We start from the raw sequence: 23,716 nt of genomic DNA on the forward strand, positions 1-23,716 counted from the left end.
TATGACAATTGGGTACTTTTTCCACCACTGGTCACCTGGAATGCATTTCATTTAGTAATACAGGAAATTACCACGACAACACTCTTGGCATTCTCTCAACCAGCTTCATTAGGTAGTCACCTGGAATGCATTTCAAGTAACAGGTGTTCCTTGTTCAAAGTAAATTTGTGGAATTTCTTTCCTTCTTAATGTGTTTGAGCCAATCAGTTGTGTTGTGACAAGGTAGGGGTGGTATACAGAAGATAGCCCTATTTGGTAAAAGACCAAGTCCATATTATGGCAAGAACAGCTCAAAATAGCAAAGAGAAACAACAGTCAATCATTACTTTAAGACACGAAGATCAGTCAATCCGTAAAATGTAAATAACTTTGAAAAGTTTCTTCAAATGCAGTCGCAAAAACCATCAAGCGCTATGATGAAACTGACTCTCATTTGTTTTTCAACAGGACAATGACCCAAAACACTCCTCCAGGCTGTGTAAAGGCTATTTGATCAAGAAGGAGAGTGATGGAGTGCTGCATCAGATGACCTGGTCTCCACAATCACCCGACCTCAACCCAATTGAGATGGTTAGGGATGAGTTGGACCACAGAGTGAAGGAAAAGCAGCCAACAAGTGCTCAGCATATGTGGGAACTCCTTCAAGACTGTTGGGAAAAAAGCATTACTCATGAAGCTGGTTGAGAGAATACCAAGAGTGTGCAAAGCTGTCATCAAGGCAAAGGGTGGCTACTTTGAAGAATCTCAAATATATTTTTGTTGAAATATTGATTTGTTAAACACTTTTGGTTACTACATGATACCATGTGCTATTTCATAGTGTTGATGTCTTCACTATTGTTCTACAATGTAGAAAATAGTACCAAATAATGAAAAACCCTTGAATGAGTAGGTGTGTCCAAACTTTTGCCTGGTACTTTATATCTTAAATTAAGTTGAATATGACAATTTGGAGCCCATTCTTAGCCTACAAAACCAGAACCCAGAAGTTAAAATGACACATCACTTTCATAGGGTATTGAAATTGACCCCAACCCTGCTGTGCCATCTATATTATCCTCTCCTCCATACCAGGTAACTAAGGTGTATCTTTAACACACCTGAGGCAACTCTGTCACTGACATTTGCTTACTGTGTATCGCAAATGAAAGGACCAATCAAAGTCATTATTTACTTGGCTCTTTATTTTTTTACACAACACTACAGATAACATATTTTCACAATATTTAGCCGTCTTTGTTGAGTATAAACATCTAAATAAAGAGTGCTTCTTGTAAACGTACACCAGTGTTCTTCCAGGAAGCACAGCGCATTCAGAAAGTACTCAGACCCCTTGACTTTTTACACATTCTGTTACGTTACAGCCTTTTTCTAAAATGGATTAAATTAAAAATCCTCAACAATCTCCACACAATACCCCACAACGACACAATAACCCCACAACGACAAAGCTGAAACAGGTTTTTAGACACGCTGGCAATTTTTTTGTTGGCAAAAAAAACTAAACAGAAATATCGTATTTAAATAAGTATTCAGACCCTTTGATCATCCTTGAGATGTATTTACAACTTGATTGGAGTCCACCTGGGGTAAATCCAATTGACTGGACATGATTTGTAAAGGAACACACCTGTCTATATAAGGTCTCACAGTTGACAGTGCATGTCAGAGCAAAAACCAAGCCATGAGGTCGAACAAATTGTCCGTAGAGCTCCGAGACAGGATTGTGTTGAGGCACAGATCTGGAGAAGGGTACCAAAACATTTCTGGAGCATTGAAGGACCCCAAGAACACAGTGGCCTCCATGATTCTTAAATGGAAGAAGTTTGGAACCACCAAGACTCTTCCTTGTGCTGGCCGCCCGGCCAAACTGAGCAATCGGTGTTGAAGGGCCTTGGTCAAGGAGATGACCAAGAACCAGATGGTCACTCTGACAGAGCTCCAGAGTTCCTCTGTGGAGATGGGCAAACCTTCCAGATGGACAACCATCTTTGCAGCACTCCACCAATCAGGCCTTTATGGTAGAGTGGCCAGACGGAAGCCACTCCTCAGTAAAAGGCACACGACAGCCCGCTTGGAGTTTGCCCAAAGGCACCTCAAGGACTCAGACCATGAGAAACCATATTCTCTGGTCTGATGAAACCAAGATTGAATTCTTTGGCCTGAATGCCAAGCGTCACATCTGGAGGAAACCGGGCACCATCCCTACGGTGAAGCATGGTGGTGGCAGCATCATGCTGTGGGGATGTTTTTCAGCGGCAGGGACTGAAAGTCTAGTCAGGATTGAGGGAAAGAAGAACAGAGAGATCCTTGATGAAAACTTTCTCCAGAGCGCTCAGACCGGGGCAAAGGTTCACCTTCCAACAGGACAACGACCATAAGCACACAGCCAAGACAACGCAGGAGTGACTTCAGGACACGTCTCTGAATGTCCTTGAGTGGCCCAGCCAGAGCTCGGACTTGAACACTATTGATCATCTCTGGAGAGGCCAGAAAATAGCTGTGCAGCAACGCTCCTATTCCAACCTGACAGAGCTTGAGAGGATTTGCAGAGAAGAATGGGAGAAACTCCCCAAATACTGGTGTGCCAAGCTTGTAGCGTCATAGCCAAGAAGACTCGAGGCTGTAATCGCTGCCAAAGGTGCTTCAACAAAGTACTGAGTACAGGGTCTGAATGCTTACAGCTGAAGTCGGAAGTTTAGGTTACATACACTTAGGTTGGAGTCATTAAAACTATTTTTTCAACCACTCCACAAATTTATTGTTAACAAACTATAGTTTTGGTAAGTCGGTTAGGACATCTACTTTGTGCATGACAAGTAATTTTTCCAACAATTGTTTACAGACAGATTATTTCACTTATAATTCACTGTATTACAATTCCAATGGGTCAGAAGTTTACATACACTAAGTTGACTGTGCCTTTAAACAGCTTGGAAAATTCCAGAAAATGTCATGGCTTTAGAAGCTTCTGATAGGCTAATTGACATCATTTGAGTCAATTGGAGGTTTACCTGTGGATGTATTTAAAGGCCTACCTTCAAACTCAGTGCCTCTTTGATTGACATCATGGGAAAATCAAAAGAAATCAGCCAAAAAAGTGAGAAATTTCCAAATGCCTTAAGGTACCACGTTCATCTGTACAAACAATAGTACGCAAGTATAAACACCATGGGACCAAGCAGCCATCATACCGCTCAGGAAGGAGATGCGTTCTGTCTCCTAGAGATGAACATAGTTTGGTGCGAAAAATAACAAATCAATCCCAGAACAACAGCAAATGACCTTGTGAAGATGCTGGAGGAGTAAAACGAGTCCTATATCGACATAACCTGAAAGGCCGCTGCGCACGGAAGAAGCCACTGCTCCAAAACCGCCATAAAAAAGCCAGACTACGGTTTGCAATTGCACATGGGGACAAAGATCGTACTTTTTGGAGGACTGTCCTCTGGTCTGATGAAACAAAAATAGAACTGTTTGGCCATAATAACCATCGTTATGTTTGGCGGTAAAAGGGGGAAGCTTGCAAGCCAAAGAACACCATCCCAACCGTGAAGCACGGGGGTGGCAGCATCATGTTGTGGGGTTGCTTTGCTGCAGGAGGGACTGGTGCACTTCACAAAATAGATGGCATCATGAGGACGGAAAATTATGTGGATATATTGAAGCAACATCTCAAGACCTCAGTCAGGAAGTTATAGCTTGGTTGCAAATGGGTCTTCCAAATGGACAATGACCCCAAACATACTTACAAAGGTGTGGCAAAATGGCTTCAGGCAACAAAGTCAAGGTATTGGAGTGGCCATCACAAAGCCCTGACCTCAATCCGATAGAAAATATGTGGGCAGAACTGAAAAAGCGTGTGCGAGCAAGGAGGCCTGCAAACCTGACTCAGTTACATCTGTAAGGAGGAATGGGCCAAAATTCACCCAACTTATTGTGGGAAGCTTGTCGAAGACTACTCGAAACGTTTGACCCAAGTTAAACAATTTAAAGGCAATGCTACCAAATACTAATTGAGTATGTAAACTTCTGACCCACTGTGAGGAAAGAAATAAAAGCTGAAGTAAATCATTCTCTCTACTATTATTCTGACATTTCACATTATTAAAATAAAGTGGTGATCCTAACTGACCTAAGACAGGGAATTTTTACTACGATTAAATGTCAGGAATTGTGAAAAATTTAGTTTAAATGTATTTGGCTAAGGTGTATGTGAACTTCCGAATTCAACTGTATGTAAATGTGACATTTCCGGGGAAAAAAGCCCCGTTTTTGCTTTGTCATTGCGGGTTATTGTGTGAATGTTGATGAGGGGAAAAAAACGATTTAATCAATTTTAAAATGAGGCTGTAACGTAACAAAATGTGCAAAAAGTCAAGGGGTCTGAATCCTTTCCGAAGGCACTGTATATATTTTACTTCAAGATGTTTAGGGTTAGTTCTTGTTTCCCCCCTTCCACCGTGCTACCGTTGACATAAGAGGATGCCTCCTCTTCATCTATGATACTATTAGAGTCTTCAGTCTTGACCCCGCCAGCCTGGTCCTCAGGAAGTGAGATGTGGCGTCTCTTCTTGTGTCTCCCAAGACTCTGAGAAGTGGTAAATCTCTGGCCACATTCGACAAGGCTGTAAGTTCTCTCTACTGTATATGTTAAGGTCTGATGATCTTGTCAAACCCTTCCCACAGACAGAACAGTGGTAAGGTTTCTCCCCTGCGTCTCCTTTGTGTGTCCAAAAGTGTAGCTTCATGAGGTCTGCTCGTCTAAAACTCTTCCCACAAACAAAACAGCTGTGCGGTTTCTCTCCAGTGTGCGTTGTCATGTGTCTTTTCAGATCAAATAACCGTTGCCAGTCTTTCCCACACACAGAGCAACTGTTTCTCTGAGCTTTGAGATCCCCCTAGGTTTCTTTAGGTTCTCCTGATGTAGAGTCTCTCCCCTCCGAACTCCCGTCTGAGTGAATGAGAAAACATAGGTTAAAAGGTCCAGTGCAGTCAAAAATGTGATTTCCTGTCTTTTATACACATTTCCACACTATGAGGTTGGAAAAATACTGTGAAATTATGATAATAATACAATTCTTGCTTGAGAATTTGCTCTTATCTACAAAGATATGTTTATTTTAATTGAAAACAAGCACAGCAGGGTACTTAATAAAATACAATTTCATATGGAGTTAAAAATAGTGCCATTGGATTTTTAAATAAAAGAGCGATGTTCATTCAAAGTCAATATTGTATTAATGTTATTCATGGCTGTTCTGCTTCCACTTACCGAGACGATGAAGATCCCAACCAACCGCTTCTCCATCTGAATTAATCAGACCACCAACTTCCTCTTCTTCTCCCTCCATCTCTCCTTCAATTGTAACAGGGTTTTGAAACTCAACAGGTGGTAAACCAGCATGAGTTTTCTGATGTCTCTGAAGTTTTTGAGAACTAATAAAGCTCTGGCCGCATTTAGTACAGCTGTAAGGTTTCTCTCCTGTATGATATCTGTGGTGGACTTTAAGGCTTGCTGATCTTGCAAAACTCTTTTCGCAGACAGGGCAGGAGAAAGGTTTCTCTCCAGTGTGTGTCCGGAAATGCTCCTTCAAGTAACGTGCTTCAGAAAAACTCTTCCCACACACAGAGCAGGAGTGGGATTTCCCTTCTATGTGCAACAGTCCGTGTTTACGCAGGGACGAAGCACATCCAAACTTCTTGTCACAATCAGGGCAAGGATGTCGTTTCTCCCCAGTGTGCACTGACCGGTGGTCTTCAAGATACGCCTTCTCGCTGAAACTCTTCCCACACACAGAGCAACTATAAGGTCTCTTTCCTGTGTGAGTCTTCTCATGCTTCAGGAGTTGTTTAGACAAGGCAAAGCTTAGCTCACACATAGAACAGTGGTGGGGTTTCCCTGCATGTTGCAGAGAGTGGTCCTTTAACTGATCTGGACGGCTGAAACTCTTTTCACAGACAGAGCAGGAGTGGAGTTTCTCTCCTGAATGCACCAGGAAGTGTTCCTTCATGCGTGATTGTAAGCTAAAACCCTTCCCACACACAGAGCAGGAGTAAGGTTTCTCTTCTATGTGTAACCACTGGTGCCTTTTCAAGGCTGAGGCGAAACCAAACCTTTTGTCACATTTGGAGCAGACGTAAGGTTTCTCTCCAGTGTGCACTGTCTGGTGGTCTTGAAGATGTCTTTTTACACGGAACTGCTTTCCACAGACAGAGCAAGGGTATGGCTTTTCTCCTGTGTGTATTCTCATATGTATTAGCAGTTTTGATAACTTTTTGCAGTCTTGTCCGCACACTGAACAGCAGTGAATTTTCTTAGCTGTGTGATTCCCCTGGTGTTGTTCAGGTAGTTCTGATGTAGAGGGACTCCCTTTACTGTCAGAGCAGTGGTCATGTCTCTCTGCTGTGGGATAAGATGGGATGGATAAACTATGCAAACATTTGGAACTGTAACAAAAAATATTTTTTGTCCTTTGAATAACTGAAAGTAATACAAAGATGTATAAAAAATGTTTTGCAATTCAACCCCTTACAGAATAAGTCCCTTTTAAACTTACCAAAAGCAGGATCCTCTTCCTCCTCTTTCACTTTGATAACCAGTGCTGATGTCAGACCACACTCTTCTACAGCTACAGACACTGGACTCTCTCCTGTGTGTGTTCTCTGGTGTTTGGTAAGATTTGACGATGAAGAGAAACTTTCCCCGCACACGGTGCAACTGTACAGCTTCTCTCCTGTGTGCAAAGTCTGGTGTTTTTTCAGGTTTCCATTCTCACTGAATTGCTTCCCACAGACAGAGCAGGAGTACGGTTTTTCTCCTGTGTGAGTTCTCATATGTGTTTGTAGTTTTGATAACTTGTGACAGTTTTTTCCACACACTGAACAGCAATGAATCTTCTTAGCTGTGCGATTCCCCTGGTGTTGTTTAGGTAGTCCTGATGTAGAGGGACTCCCTTCGCTCTCAGAGCAGTGGTCAGGTCTCTCTGCTGTGGTAAAGACATAAGTATGGATTAACTCAAATTAGTCAACACCCTGAGTCAAAATGTTTGTTCCTGACTAAACAGAAAATAATAAATATTGTAAAATTATACGGCCCATACTTTTCCCGAAAATGCTACATGTTAGCTTTTCCCATGAGATAACCTGGCACAGTTAGCACTAAGCTAACCACCAGAGGGATATTTTAAACCTCCAAATCAAGGTTGCTCCACTTAAAATCAAATACAATGTTATTGGTCGTGTACACACAGTACTCTGCCGTTGTTATAGCAGGTGCAGCGAAATGCTTATGTTTCTAGCTCCAACAGTGCAGTATTACCTAACAATACAAAACAATACATAGAAATCCCACCAAAATGTATCAGAACAGTCCGGAATATATATAGAATGGTGTGTATAGACAGTATATACAGTATATGAATAGAAAAGGTGTGTACAGCAGTAGTTATATAGGATGGTGTGTATAGACAGTAGTTATATAGGATGGTGTGTATAGACAGTATGGACAGTAGTTATATAGGATGGTGTGTATAGACAGTATGGACAGTATATGAATAGGAAAGGTGTGTACAGCAGTAGTTATATAGGACAAACTACTGACTAGAATACAGTATATACATATGAAGTGGGTAAAACAGGATGTAAACATAATTAAAGTGACCAGTGTTCAATGACTATGTACATAGGGCAGCAGTCTCTATGGTGCAGGATAGAATACAGGGTGGTAGCCGGCTAGTAACAGTGACTATGTACATAGGGCAGCAGTCTCTATGGTGCAGGATAGAATACAGGGTGGTAGCCGGCTAGTAACAGTGACTATGTACATAGGGCAGCAGTCTCTATGGTGCAGGATAGAATACAGGGTGGTAGCCAGCTAGTAACAGTGACTATGTACATAGGGCAGCAGTCTAAGGTGCAGAATACAGGGTGGTAGCCAGCTAGTAACAGTGACTATGTACATAGGGCAGCAGTCTCTATGGTGCAGGATAGAATACAGGGTGGTAGCCAGCTAGTAACAGTGACTATGTACATAGGGCAGCAGTCTCTATGGTGCAGGATAGAATACAGGGTGGTAGCCGGCTAGTAACAGTGACTATGTACATAGGGCAGCAGTCTCTATGGTGCAGGATAGAATACAGGGTGGTAGCCAGCTAGTAACAGTGACTATGTACATAGGGCAGCAGTCTCTATGGTGCAGGATAGAATACAGGGTGGTAGCCAGCTAGTAACAGTGACTATGTACATAGGGCAGCAGTCTAAGGTGCAGAATACAGGGTGGTAGCCAGCTAGTAACAGTGACTATGTACATAGGGCAGCAGTCTCTATGGTGCAGGATAGAATACAGGGTGGTAGCCAGCTAGTAACAGTGACTATGTACATAGGGCAGCAGTCTAAGGTGCAGAATACAGGGTGGTAGCCAGCTAGTAACAGTGACTATGTACATAGGGCACCAGTCTAAGGTACAGAATACAGGGTGGTAGCCAGCTAGTAACAGTGACTATGTACATAGGGCAGCAGTCTAAGGTGCAGAATACAGGGTGGTAGCCAGCTAGTAACACTGACCATGTACATAGGGCAGCAGTCTAAGGTGCAGAATACAGGGTGGTAGCCAGCTAGTAACAGTGACTATGTACATAGGGCAGCAGTCTAAGGTGCAGAATACAGGGTGGTAGCCAGCTAGTAACACTGACTATGTACATAGGGCAACAGTCTAAGGTGCAGGATACAGGGTGGTAGCCAGCTAGTAACAGTGACAGTAACAAGTTCAGGGCACTGTACTGGGCGGAGGCTGCTAGTGGTGACTATTTAACGGTCTGATAGAAGCTGTTTTTCAATCTCTCTGTTCCAGCTTTGATGCACCTGTACGGGCCCCCTCTTCTAGATGGTAGCAGGGTGAACAGGCTGTGGCTCGGGAGGCTGAGGTCCTTGATGATCTTCTAGATGGTAGCAGGGTGAAGAGGTTGTGGCTCGGATGGCTGAGGTCCTTGATGATCTTCTAGATGGTAGCAGGGTGAACAGGCTGTGGCTCGGGTGGCTGAGGTCCTTGATGATCTTCTAGATGGTAGCAGGGTGAACAGGCTGTGGCTCGGGTGGCTGAGGTCCTTGATGATCTTCTAGATGGTAGCAGGGTGAACAGGCTGTGGCTCGGGTGGCTGAGGTCCTTGATGATCTTCTAGATGGTAGCAGGGTGAACAGGCTGTGGCTCGGGTGGCTGAGGTCCTTGATGATCTTCTAGATGGTAGCAGGGTGAACAGGCTGTGGCTCGGGTGGCTGAGGTCCTTGATGATCTTCTAGATGGTAGCAGGGTGAACAGGCTGTGGCTCGGGTGGCTGAGGTCCTTGATGATCTTCTAGATGGTAGCAGGGTGAACAGGCTGTGGCTCGGGTGGCTGAGGTCCTTGATGATCTTCTAGATGGTAGCAGGGTGAACAGGCTGTGGCTCGGGTGGCTGAAGTCCTTAATGATCTTCTTGGCCTTCCTGTGACACCGGGGGCTGTAGATGTCCTGTAGGGCAGTGTGCTCCCGGTGATGCATTGGGCTGAACGCACCATCCTATGGAAAGCCCTGCGGTTGCGGACGGTGCAATAGCCGTACCAGGCGGTGATACAGCCCGACAGGATGCTCTCAATGGTGCATCTGTAGAAGTTTGAGGGTCTTCGGAGGCCAAGACAAATGTCTTGAACATCCTGGGAGGTTGAAGAGGCGCTGTTATGCCTTCTTCATCACACGGCCTGTGTGACTGGATCATTTCAGGTTGTCAGTGATGTGCTTTAAGCTTTTCACCATCTTCACTTCGGCTCTCTCTGCCGTCTCCAGGATCAGCTCCTTCGTTTTGTTGACGTTGAGGGAGAGGTTATTTTCCTGGCACCACTCCACCAGGGCCCTCACCTGGTAGGCTGTCTCGTTGTTGTTGGTAACCAGGCCTACTACTGTTGGCCCTCACCTGGTAGGCTGTCTCGTTGTTGTTGGTAATCAGGCCTACTACTGTTGGCCCTCACCTGGTAGGCTGTCTCTTTGTTGTTGGTGATCAGGCCTACTACTGTTGGCCCTCACCTGGTAGGCTGTCTCGTTGTTGTTGGTGATCAGGCCTACTACTGTTGGCCCTCACCTGGTAGGCTGTCTCGTTGTTGTTGGTAACCAGGCCTACTACTGTTGGCCCTCACCTGGTAGGCTGTCTCTTTGTTGTTGGTGATCAGGCCTACTACTGTTGGCCCTCACCTGGTAGGCTGTCTCGTTGTTGTTGGTGATCAGGCCTACTACTGTTGGCCCTCACCTGGTAGGCTGTCTCGTTGTTGTTGGTGATCAGGCCTACTACTGTTGGCCCTCACCTGGTAGGCTGTCTCGTTGTTGTTGTTGATCAGGCCTACTACTGTTGGCCCTCACCTGGTAGGCTGTCTCGTTGTTGTTGGTGATCAGGCCTACTACTGTTGGCCCTCACCTGGTAGGCTGTCTCGTTGTTGTTGGTGATCAGGCCTACTACTGTTGGCCCTCACCTGGTAGGCTGTCTCGTTGTTGTTGGTAACCAGGCCTACTACTGTTGGCCCTCACCTGGTAGGCTGTCTCGTTGTTGTTGGTAACCAGGCCTACTACTGTTGGCCCTCACCTGGTAGGCTGTCTCTTTGTTGTTGGTGATCAGGCCTACTACTGTTGGCCCTCACCTGGTAGGCTGTCTCGTTGTTGTTGGTAACCAGGCCTACTACTGTTGGCCCTCACCTGGTAGGCTGTCTCTTTGTTGTTGGTGATCAGGCCTACTACTGTTGGCCCTCACCTGGTAGGCTGTCTCGTTGTTGTTGGTAACCAGGCCTACTACTGTTGGCCCTCACCTGGTAGGCTGTCTCGTTGTTGTTGGTAATCAGGCGATCCCAACACAACAGGCTGAAATTTCAGGGGGCAGTTTCAAACAGCTCTTACACAAAAAAGGGTATTATAATAATTTTTACATTTTCACAGTATGATTCCATCCTCAGCGTGGAAATACAGGACAAGTCAAACGTTTGGAAAACTACTCGTTTTAGAACACCTACTCATTCAAGGTTTTTTTTTTATTTGTACTAATTTCTACATTGTAGAATAATAGTGAAGACATCAAAACTATGAAATAACACATGGAATCATGTAGTAACCAAAAAAGTGTTAAACAAATCAAAATATATTTTCTATTTGAGATTCTTCAAAGTAGAAACCGTTTGCCTTGATGACAGCTTTGCACACTCTTGGCATTCTCTCAACCAGCTTCGTGAGGTTGTCACCTGGAATGCATTTAAATTAACAGGTGTGCCTTGTTAAAAGTTCATTTGTAGAATTTCTTTCCTTCTTAATGCATTTAAGCCAATCAGTTGTGTTGTGACAAGATAGGGTTGGTATTCAGAAGATAGCCCTATTTGAGAAAAGCAAGTCTATATTATTTAAAGAAAAGCTCAAATAAGCAAAGAGAAACAACAATCCATCATTACTTTAAGACATGAAGGTTAGTCAATTCAGAAAAATTCAAGAACTTTGAAAGTTTCTTCAAGGACAGTGGCAAAAACCATCAAGCGCTATGATAAAACTGGTTCTCATGAGGACCGCCACAGGAAAGGAAGACCCAGAGTTACCTCTGCTGCAGAGGATACGTTCATTAGAGTTACCAGCCTCAGATATTGCAGCCCAAATAAATGCTTCAGAGTTCAAGTAACAGACACATCTCAACATCAACTGTTCAGAGGAAGACAGCGTGAATCAGACCTTCATGGTCGAATTGCTGCAAATAAACCACTACTAAAGGACACCAATAATAAGAAGAGACTTGCTTGGGGCAAGAAACACAAACAATAGACATTAGACCGGTGGAAATCTGTCCTTTGGTATGGAGTCCAAATTTGAGATTTTTTGTTCCAATCGCCGTGTCTTTGTGAGACGTGGAGTAGGTGAACGGATGATCTCCGCATGTGTGTTTCCCACTGTGAAGCATGGAGGAGGAGGTGTGATGGTCCTTTGCTGGTGACACTGTCAGGGATTTATTTAGAATTCAAGGCACACTTAACCAGCATGGCTACCACAGCATTCTGCAGTGATACGCCATCCCATCTGGTTTGCGGTTAGAGGGACAATCATTTGTTTTTCAACAGGACAATGACCCAACACACCTCCAGGCTGTGTAAGGGCTATTTTACCAATTTTATACAGGACCAGTGCTCAGCATATGTGGGAACTCCTTCAAGACTGTTGGACAAGCATGCCAAGGGTGTGCAAAGCTGTCATCAAGGCAAAGGGTGGCTACTTTGAAGATTCTCAAATATAAAATAAATGTTTTGGTTCCTACATGTTTCCATATGTGTTATTTCATAGTTTTGATGTCTTCACTATTATTCTATAATGTAGAAAATAGTGAATGTAAAGAAAAACCCTTGAATGAGTAGGTGTGTCCAAACTTTTATTGGTACTGTATATATAAAGCACAATATGTAAAAAAAAAAATATATACATATTGGCTGATGTGAAATTTATTACAGGAAATAATCACGTTGTCAGCTGGTCGTGTTAGCATAAGGCTACGTTTTCTCATGTTGTCAGCTGGTTGTGTTAGCATAGGGCTACGTTTTCTCATGTTGTCAGCTGGTTGTGTTAGCATAGGGCTACGTTTTCTCATGTTGTCAGCTGGTCGTGTTAGCATAAGGCTACGTTTTCTCATGTTGTCAGCTGGTCGTGTTAGCATAAGGCTACGTTTTCTCATGTTGTCAGCTGGTCGTGTTAGCATAAGGCTACGTTTTCTCATGTTGTCAGCTGGTTGTGTTAGCATAGGGCTACGTTTTCTCATGTTGTCAGCTGGTTGTGTTAGCATAGGGCTACGTTTTCTCATGTCAGCTGGTTGTGTTAGCATAGGGCTACGTTTTCTCATGTCAGCTGGTCGTGTTAGCATAGGGCTACGTTTTCTCATGTCAGCTGGTCGTGTTAGCATAGGGCTACGTTTTCTCATGTTGTCAGCTGGTTGTGTTAGCATAGAGCTACGTTTTCTCATGTTGTCAGCTGGTCGTGTTAGCATAGGGCTACGTTTTCTCACCCTGTCAGCTGGTCGTGTTAGCATAGGGCTACGTTTTCTCATGTTGTCAGCTGGTCGTGTTAGCATAGGGCTACGTTTTCTCATGTTGTCAGCTGGTCGTGTTAGCATAGGGCTACGTTTCTCATGTTGTCAGCTGGTCGTGTTAGCATAGGGCTACGTTTCTCATGTTGTCAGCTGGTCGTGTTAGCATAGGGCTACGTTTTCTCATGTTGTCAGCTGGTCATGTTAGCATAGGGCTACGTTTCTCATGTTGTCAGATGGTCGTGTTAGCATAGGGCTACGTTTTCTCACGTTGTCAGCTGGTCGTGTTAGCATAGGGCTACGTTTTCTCACGCTGTCAGCTGGTCGTGTTAGCATAGGGCTACGTTTTCTCACGCTGTCAGCTGGCCGTGTTAGCATAGGGCTACGTTTTCTCACCCTGTCAGCTGGTTGTGTTAGCATAGGGCTACATTTTCTCACGCTGTCAGCTGGTCGTGTTAGCATAGGGCTACGTTTTCTCACCCTGTCAGCTGGTCGTGTTAGCATAGGGCTACATTTTCTCACCCTGTCAGCTGGTCGTGTTAGCATAGGGATACGTTTTCTCATGGTTAAAGCTTAAGCAAGAGGTCACAAGTATGGACCCATTAAACATCAAAGCTACAGTACAAAATAAACACTTTTACTCACCAAAAGCAGGATCTTCCTCATCTTTCACTTTGACATCCAGTACAACAGACTCCTCTACCGCTGCAGACACCTGCTGCCGTGATCCCTGTCCAGGAGCTTGGCTCAGGCTAGTCACAGCTCCAGCATGGAGACAGGACTGATTTGCTGATGAGGAGAATTTCTCTCTGCAGAGAGAGCAGGGGTGAGCTCGTTGGTGTCTTTTGTGGAGTGGTGAAGCTGAGAAACTCTTATCACACTGAGAGCAGTGGTACGGGTTCTCTCCGGTGTGCTGTTGCATGTGTATCTTGAAAGTACACGATTGGCTGAATTCCTTCCCACATTCTGAGCAGCTGTATTGTGCGGCACTAGTGTGGGATTTTTTGTGTCTTGCTAGAGAGCTACGGTGAACAAAGGTATTTTTACAGGATGTACACTGGTAAGGTTTCTCTCTATCAGCATAGACAAAAATACTAATTTCCTCCTCCTCCTCTTTGACATTAATTGCCAGCTCCTGTTCCTCGTCTTCGATCTTGATATTCATAGTTCGACTGCCTGATGACGCCGTATCTGAAATTCCCAGTGTACACTGGTTGCTATGGTTACTGACATGGCTGCATTGACGTTTGAGAAGACCTTTGGTCGAAGCGAAACCCCTCCCGCTATCAGAGCACTCGTAAGGTTTCTCTCCAGTGTGCATAGTCTGATGCTGCCTCAGCCTCGATGGTGACTCGTATCTCTTCCCACACTGTGAGCATTGGTAAGGTTTTGGTGTGGGTGCTCCTGTATGGCGTCGTACGTGTCTCGATAGAGTTCCCTTACAGCCAAAGCTCATCTCGCAGTAGGAGCACTGGTGAGGTCTCTCCCCTGTGTGCTTTCTCATGTGCATCTTCAGTTCATATGCAGAGAAACATTCCTTTCCACAATCGGAGCACGGGTGCTTCTTTGTCGCGTCTGGCTGCTTCTCTCCAGGGTGGGTCATCTGATGTCTTTCCAGGTGGGGCTTCAGTGTGAATCGCTTCCCGCACACAGAGCACTGGTAAGGCTTCTCTCCTGTATGTGTTCGGAGGTGTCTCTTCAGTTTGGAGGGGTGAACAAAGTCTTTTCCACATACTGGACAGACGGAAGACTCCTTAGCAGGTTTTGTGTGTGTTCTCAGGTGTCTGTTGAAATTAGATGGGTGAGCGATCTCTATTCCACATTCTGGGCAGCGCCAAAGCTTCTTAGCTCTAGGATTCTCCTGGTGCTGTTCAGGTTCTGCTGGTACCCCATCACTGGAGTTAGAACTCTCTCCTCTTTCAACTGGAAAATAAGGGGGGGGGGGGGGTCATTCAACCTCAAAAAACACACGAAAAAGGCTTTCAACACTCGCCCTCTCAGATTGTTCTGAAATCGTTTCTATAGTTACTAACAGATAAGAGAAGCGTTTCTGAAACGCAAATTATTTTTGTTCAAATGTAATTTGAGCTCTGAGAAATTCAGCTAATTTGATTGCACCCAAATTGGCCATTCTAATTGAAGGGATTCATATAATTTTCAGTAAATATAGTACCGGACGTCCAATTTAAAATGGTCAAAAGTCATCCGCAGACATCAATCTCACCCAGACAGCCAGTGTTACAGTATCAGTTCTTTACAGTGGCTTGAAAAGTATTCACCCCCTTGGTATTTTTCCTATTTTGTTGCATTACAACTTGTAATTTAAATAGATTTTCTGGGGGGGGGGGGTTTCATGTAACGGACAGACACAAAATAGTCCAAATTGGTGAAGTGAAAAAAAATTACTTGTTTCTAAAAAATAACAAACGGAAAAGTGGTGCATGCATATGTATTCACGACCTTTGCTATGAAACCCCTAAATAAGATCTGGTGCAACCAATTACCTTCAGAAGTCACATAATTATTTAAATCAAGTCCACCTGTGTGCAATCTAAGTGTCACATGATCTCAGATATACACACTTTCTATAAGGCCCCAGAGTCTGCAACACCACTAAGCAAGGGGCACCACCAAGCAAGCGGCACCATGAAGACCAAGGAGCTCTCCAAACAAGTCAGGGACAAAGTTGTGGAGAAGTAAAGATCAGGGTTGAGTTATAAAAAAAATATCAGAAACTTTGAACATCCCACGGAGCACCATTAAATCCATTATTTAAAAAATGGAAAGAATATGCCACCACAACAAACCTGCTAAGAGAGGGCCGCCCACCAAAACTCACAGACCAGGCATGTAGGGCATTGATCAGAGAGGCAACAAAGAGACCAAAGATAACCCTGAAGGAGGTGCAAAGCTCCACAGCGGAGATTTGAGTATCTGTCCATAGGACCACTTTAAGCCATCCACTCCACAGAGCTGGGCTTTACGAAAGAGTGGCCATAAAAAAGTCACCGCTTAAAGAAAAAAATAAGCAAACATATTTGGTGTTCGCCAAAAGACATGGGAGACTCCCCAAACATATGGAAGAAGGTGCTCTGGTCAGATGAGACTAAAATTGAGCTTTTTGGCCATCAAGGAAAACGCTATGTCTGGTGAAAACCCGACACTTATCATCACCCCGAGAACACCATCCCCACAGTGAAGCATGGTCGTGGCAGCATCATGCTGTGGGGATGTTTTTCCATCGGCAGGGACTGGGAAACTGGTCAGAATGGAAGGAATGATGGATGGGGCCAAATACAGGGAAATTCTTGAGGGAAAACTGTTTCAGTCTTCCAGAGATTTGAGACTGGGATGGAGGTTCACCTTCCAGCAGGACAATGACCCTAAGTATACTGCTAAAGCAACACTCGAGTGGTTTGGTCTTGGAATGGCCTAGTCAAAGCCCAGACCTCAATCTAATTGAGAATCTGTGGTATGACTTAAAGATTGCTGTACACCAGCGGAACCCATCCAACTTGAAGGAGCTGGAGCAGTTTTGCCTTGAAGATTGGGCAAAAATCCCAGTGGCTAGATGTGCCAAGCTTATAGAGACATACCCCAAGAGACTTGCAGCTGCAAAAGGTGGCTCTACAAAGTACTGACTTTGGGGGGGTGAATAGTTACGCATGCTCAAGTTCTGTTTTTTTGTCTTATTTATTCTTTGTTTCACAATAAAAAATATTTTGCATCTTCAAAGTAGTAGGCATGTTGTGTCAATCAAATGATCAATTTAATAAACACAGTACACCAGTAAAATGTATAAAATTATGTGGCAGCAGTAGGAACAGCTGCATCTCGTGGGAAAAACCTGGTACTTGCACACAAATTTATGGTAAATAATGCAAGTTATTTAAATGGTTAATTTCAATGAACAGAGGAAAAAAACATCACTAGATTCACAGGGAATGCATTACATAGTATGGAGAAGCAATACTCCAAGCCGCAGCTTCGTACTACTTGTCAGACAGAGAACTGATACTGTACACTGGTTAAGGTGAGATTGGCATTGGGGTGTCGGTTGGTGCCTATTTATCATTATATATTGGATTTCTCATACACTACATGTTCAAAAGTATGTGGACAGCTGATTGAACATCCCATTCCAAAATCATGGGCATTAATATGGACTCACTTCCACCAAACTTTACAGTGGGCACTATGCATTCAGACAGGTAGCGTTCTCAAACCCAAATTAGTCCGTTGGACTGCTAGATGGGGACGCGTGATTCATCACTCCAGAAAACACGTTTCCACTGCCCCAGATTCCAATGGCGGCGAGCTTGGCATTGCGCATGGTGATCTTAGGCTTGTGTGTGGCTGCTCGGAACTCGGTAGTGAGTGTTGCAACTGAGGACAGATGATTTGTATGCACTCTTCAGCACTCTGCGGTCATGTTCTGTGAGCTAGTGTGGCCTACCATTTCGCGGCTGAGCCGTTGTTGCTCCTAGACGTTTCCACTTCACAATAACAGCACTTACAATTGACCGGGGCAGTTGAGCTCTTCAGTACGGGCCATTCTACTACCAATGTTTGTTTATGGAGATTGCATGGCTATGTGACTGATTTTATTTTATAAATGTTTTCAATTTAATTTTACATGTTTTATTTTACCCCTTTTTCGTCAATATCTAATTCGTAGTTAGTCTTGTCCCATTGCTGTAACTCCCGTACGGACTCGGGAGAGGCGAAGTTCGAGAGCCATGCATCCTCCGAAACATGACACCACCAAGCCACACTACTTCTTTTTTTTAAAATATATAAATCTTTACCCCATTTTCTCCCCAATTTTCGTGGTATCCAATCGCTAGTAATTACTATCTTGTCCCATCGCTACAACTCCCGTACGGGCTCGGGAGAGACGAAGGTCGAAAGCCATGCGTCCTCCGAAGCACAACCCAACCAAGCCGCACTGCTTCTTAACACAGCGCGCCTCCAACCCGGAAGCCAGCCGCACCAATGTGTCGGAGGAAACACCGTGCACCTGGCCCAATCGGTTAGCGCGCACTGCGCCCGGCCCGCCACAGGAGTCGCTGGAGCGCGATGAGACAAGGATATCCCTACCGGCCAAACCCTCCCTAATCCGGACGACGCTAGGCCAATTGTGCGTCGCCCCACAGACCTCCCGGTCGCGGCCGGCTGCGACAGAGCCTGGCCGTGAACCCAGAGACTCTGGTGGCGCAGCTAGCGCTGCGATGCAGTGCCCTAGACCACTGTGCCACCCGGGAGGCCCGCCACACCACTTCTTGACACACTGCTCGCTTAACCCGGAAGCCAGCAGCACCAATGTGCTGGAGGAAACACCGTACACCTGGCGACCGTGTCAGCGTACACTGCGCCCGGGCCTGCCACAGGAGTCGCTAGAGCGCGATGGGACAAGGACAACACGGCCGGCCAAACTCTCCCCTAACCCGGGTCAATTGTGCGACACCTTATGGGTCTCCTGGTCACGGCCCGGGAACAAACCAGGATCAGTAGTGACACAGCTAGCACTGCGACACCTTATGGGTCTCCTGGTCGCGGCCCGGGAACAAACCAGGATCAGTAGTGACACAGCTAGCACTGCGACACCTTATGGGTCTCCTGGTCACGGCCCGGGAACAAACCAGGATCAGTAGTGACACAGCTAGCACTGCGACACCTTATGGTTCTCCTGGTCGCGGCCTGGGAACAAACCAGGATCAGTAGTGACACAGCTAGCATACCGCGATGCACTGCCTTATACCGCTGCGCCACTTGGGAGGCCCTGCTTGATTTTATACACCTGTCGGGTGCAGCTTAATTAGCCAAATCCACTAATTAAAAGTATGTCCATGTAGTGCATCTTACTCAATGGTAGGAATAGGTTTGGTCCAGATCAGATGTTGGTATTTATTGACTAGTATGTGAATCCTATAAATCAAAAGGGCCAATTTGGATGCAATCAATTAGCTTAATTTCTCAGAGATTAAATGTAATTTCAACAAAATAATGTTGCAGGAATGCTAATCTTACCTGTTACTAACTACAGACACTATTTCATAAGAATCATTGTGAATGTGGGTGTCATGGCTGAAATGACATGGAAGAATTCAGGGGTGAACAAAATGTATTACTATTTTCCAGCTATTATCGGTCATTGTCCTGTGTTTTTATTCCATATACAATTAACCTTTTATTGAATTAAACAGATAGTGTGACCATCTGTAGATGGACTATCAACAAACTCTTCTGTTGATAAGAAACTGCTTGCCAATGTTACATTAGGGTTATGTTTAGAATAAGGGTAAGGTTAGGGCTAGTAGATAGTCTGTAGAGAATATACAGGTGGATTTAAAATTAAACTGCTATGTGTGTAATGGAACTGTATAATCTGAGATTTAATTAATTAAGCATGTTTATTTACCAGTATTATCCACGTCCCAGTCTTCCTCCTCCTTGACTACAATGTTAAATCTGGGTATTTCACTGCAGTTGTCGATGTCTCTATGGTTAGAGTCAGGAACCAGTGACTCTGGAGGGTTGGGTTCAGTGGAGCAGGAGAGAGGGGGGTTGGACGGATCAGCAGAATACTAAAACAAAGAATAAGACGTTAAAGGGGCAATCTGCAGTTGCTACATTCATTTCATGACATATGAATTACTTCTATGTACCCATTGATTCTTGAAGAATATAACTTATAAATGCCTCATGAGCGTAGTTCAACTGTGATGCCCCATCAGAACCCAAAATCTAAACTTGTTTTACTCCGATGTTTGTAAACAAAGTAAACGTAAACAAACACTATATAACCTCAAAACGTGGTTAAAACTATCATCTTCATATCATGGATGGTCAGTCTTTGCATCAATAGCCCTGTTTATGAATTTGAGAGTGGTTACATTTCTTCAGCCCATCCCTCAACTTTTTATGAGCTTTAAAGAGGGTAAGCAAGACGCTTTGCGATTGTTTCAACTTATGATTGCCGATTTAATAAATAGCTAAATGATTTTGCTAACTAGCTAATACGTTAGGCATAGCTATCCCGACTGGTTTAGCATTAGCTATAGTCATTCTCACCTCATTCATCGTGAATTCTTCAGAAATAGTTTCCTATGAAAGAGTTGGGTCACTGAATTAAACTAAAGCAGATTCTTCTCAAGTCCCCGACGGTTTGCCACGAGGTCACATTAGCTAGCGGATTACTTTCCATACAAAACTATTCGACAACTCAGTTAACTAACTATTTAGGGCAACGGTAGCGATAATTTACTTTAGACCCGATAACAAAACTATATGAAATGGCCGTTGAAAACATCGCTAGTTCCACGTATATAGTCCAGGTTGGGCAATATCAAAGTCTAATTTAAACGGTATTAAATGATATCAGACACATTTCACACTAGCAAACTAACTCATCTAATGTTTGCTAGCTATCAACATGAGCATATTCTTTCTTCCAGGCCAGCTTCCGGGTTAGATTCTTCTGTCTATCCGCAAAACAACAGAAGGCTCTACGGGACACTAGCTTGTTACTAACGTTACAGTTTGAACATATTGAACATTTTTACCGGTACAATTAATAATATATGCATGGTTAGCTACCAGCTAGCTACATTCGTGTCTTCCTGCTTCCGGTCTTATTTCCGGTCCGTCCTAGACTCTGCTCCGACTCATTCTGCGTTACCGCCACCACCAGCTCATCTTAATCTATGGCATCTTGGCGGCCCGCAAACAAACGCATGCCGCCACCTACTGTGCTGGAATGTACGATCAATCATGATCTGACCAATTCTGTACCACCATGAAAATATCATAACAACCAAATACTAACTTCTACCAGCCCCCCTCCCCTCCCCAACCCTCATTCGACTAAATCTACAGTACATTGGGAAAGAATTCAGACCCCTTGACTTTTCCACCTTTTGTTACGTTACAGCCATATTCTAAAATGTATTAAATATTTTTTTGTCACTCATCAATCTAAACACACAATACCCCATAATGTCAAAGCAAAAACAGATTTTTAGAACATTTTGGAAATGTATATTAAAAAAAAAACTTAAATATTACATCTACATAAGTATTTAGACCCTTTACTCAGTACTTTGTTGAAGCACCTTTGACAGCGATTACAGCCTCAAGTCTTCTTGGGTATGACGCAATAAGGCACACCTGTATTTGGGGAGTTTCTCCCATTCCTCTCTGGAGATACTCTCAAGCTCTGTCAGGTTGGATGGAAAGCGTTGCTGCACAGCTTTCAGGTCTCTCCAGAGTTATTTGATTGGGTTCCAGTCCAGTCTCTGGCTGGGCCACTCAAGGACATTGACTTGTCCCGAAGCCACTCCTGTGTTGTCTTGGCTGTGTGCTTAGGGTCATTGTCCTGTTGGAAGGTGAACCTTCACCCGAGTCTGAGGTCCTGAGCGCTCTGGAGCAGGTTTTCATCAAGGATCTCTATGTACTTTGCTCCGTTCATCTTTGCCTCGATTCTGACTACTCTCACAGTCCCAGCCGCTGAAAAACATCCCCACAGCATGATGCTGCCACCACCATTCTTCCTACCTTCCCCACCAGTTCAGGAGCACATCAATGTGCCCCGTAACAGGAAGCGAGGCGCATGATGTCACTATTTCACAGGAGAGGCGTTTGAACGTCAACAAAATGTTTTTTTTTTTTTCTTCTTCCAGAAATGCCTTCTAGAACATGTCAACTTTCATGTGGCTTAATAACAAACTCGTATATAATATGTAAATATAAATAAAAAATGTGAAATCACAAAGCTGTTTAGACGCAGAGAAAATACAGAGTCTTTGTGATTGGTGGTGATTTTTGTAGTAGCACTTCATCCCAACTGTCAAATCTGTCAAACAGGGAAAAGCAGGTGGATTAAATTAGGGGGAAGTGGACGCTGAGTTCAAAGTTCAAAGTTGGTTGAAGATTAATGTCCTGAATGGACAACAGTAGTGTCGGAAAAAAACTGGAACAACAATGAAATTGTCTAAAATTAGAGTGGAGATAAACGTCTATGGATGATAACGATCCGCTTCTTGTTCGGATGCATTTGTTGAGTGAGGATGCATATGTAGAGAAACCCGTTTGAGGTGTTGAAAATTAATATGTGAAATACGCACCGGGAAAAGTGGAGTCTGTCAGAGTGACCAGAAGTGGTCTTATTTTGATTCGTTGTGTTTCTGAAGAACAGAGGAAGTTTGCAGTGGGCTTCAAGAGAATCCGGACAACAGAAGTATCGTGCTTTGAACTTGGGAGTAGAACACCAGTCAGAGCAGGTCATCTGGGGTGGAGACGGATGTTCAGGTTGAATACATGAAGAGAATTCCTGGTGTGGTTGGTTCCCGGCGTCTGACCCGCTGGGTGAATGGAGAAACAGAAGAAAGTCTGTCGATCCTGTTGTTTTATGATGAAGAGCATCTACCTACACATGTGAAGCCTGGTTATGTCAGATACACTGTAAGAGCTTTCATTCCCAAACCACTGCAGAGGAAGTAAAGGATCTGGCCATGTTTCAAGTGTATAATGAAGAACGGTGTGTAGAAGGACGACAGTGTGGCAATTGTGGTGGGGAACAGGATCCTGAGTTTCTGGAGTACCCTGTAAGGGTGAAGGAGATTGAGGGGGCATAAGTTAGAGCAGTCAATAGAATCTCCTATGATGGAGTGCTCCATCAGATGACCTGGCCTCCACAATCACCCGACCTCAACCCAATAGAGATGGTTTGGGATGAGATGGACTGCAGAGTGAAGGAAAAGCAGCCAACAAGTGCTCAGCATATGTGGGGATTCCTTCAAGACTATTGGAAAAGCATTCCAGGTGACTACCTCATATAGCTGGTTGAGATAATGCCAAGTGTGCAACCCTGTTAGCAAGGCAAAGGGTGGCTACTTTGAAGAATCTCAAATCTAAAATACATTTTGCTCTATTTAACACTTTTTTGGTTACTACATGATTCCATATGTGTTATTTCATAGTTTTGATGTCTTCACTATTATTCTACAATGTAGAAATTAGTACAAATAAAGAAAAAGCCTTGAACGAGTAGGTGTGTCCAAACCTTTGACTGGTACTGTATATGTTTAAGTAAGATTAGATTTTTTAGCATTTATAGCAATGATTATCACCTGCATTGAATGGATGTAACGTAAGTCACAGAAAATAGAGGTTGTGGTGGCAGCTGCAGAGGTATTTGTGTGTGAGAGACTTGACGTCAGAAAAGTTCCAGGGTGTGTTAAGTGGTGGTGTCCCATCCTTTCAGACTGTTGACCTGAGGTAGGACTAAATAGATTTAAATAGTGAAGTAGGGTGGTGTTTCTTTTTTTTATTTGACTGAGTGTTAGATGGGATAGGGTATTTGTTTATTTTTCCAAGCAAAGTATAAGGGAGTTATACTCCAGTCCAGTAGGTGGCGGTAATGCAGCATTTACTGGATGCCAACGGCTGTTAAACCTCATCGAAGAAGAAGCCATGATTGGTTGAGATAATAAGGGAGCTGGGACATTAACGAGAAAGAGTCCATTCTGTCGCTCAAGGCTTCTCTGTCAAATGGCACCTCCTGCTCTCTGTTACCGTGGATATTTGAAAGATCCATTGGATTTAGTCACATGTTCATCCTGGACAACATGCAACGTGTAGCTACAGGTCTCAA

At 44.1% G+C, this 23,716-nt stretch overlaps 1 protein-coding gene across 1 annotated transcript; it reads right to left on the reverse strand.

The window, feature by feature from the left end:
- Nucleotides 1-1,166: 1,166 nt before the first annotated feature.
- Nucleotides 1,167-20,716, reverse strand: LOC129835300 (zinc finger protein 271-like). The gene is made up of 6 exons (XM_055900894.1): nt 20,137-20,716; nt 19,484-19,649; nt 13,708-14,985; nt 6,561-6,989; nt 5,276-6,406; nt 1,167-4,954 (listed from the first exon to the last, which is right to left on the reverse strand). Exons 1-6 carry the CDS (start codon nt 20,143-20,145, stop codon nt 4,902-4,904), a joined length of 3,066 nt encoding a protein of 1,021 aa, XP_055756869.1. The 5' UTR covers nt 20,146-20,716; the 3' UTR covers nt 1,167-4,901.
- Between the last annotated feature and the right edge of the window lie 3,000 nt (nt 20,717-23,716).

The sequence above is a fragment of the Salvelinus fontinalis genome, chromosome 3 (assembly GCF_029448725.1).
Source record: "Salvelinus fontinalis isolate EN_2023a chromosome 3, ASM2944872v1, whole genome shotgun sequence".
NCBI classification, from domain to species: Eukaryota; Metazoa; Chordata; class Actinopteri; order Salmoniformes; family Salmonidae; genus Salvelinus; species Salvelinus fontinalis.

What these genes read in the sequence shown, in the direction of transcription:
- LOC129835300 (XM_055900894.1), bottom strand. An exon ending in GGAAGAGGATCCTGCTTTTG is followed by an intron (nt 6,407 to 6,560) that starts GTAAGTTTAAAA and finishes CTTATCCCACAG; the next exon opens with CAGAGAGACATGACCACTGC. An exon ending in TTGGGATCTTCATCGTCTCG is followed by an intron (nt 4,955 to 5,275) that starts GTAAGTGGAAGC and finishes TCATTCACTCAG; the next exon opens with ACGGGAGTTCGGAGGGGAGA.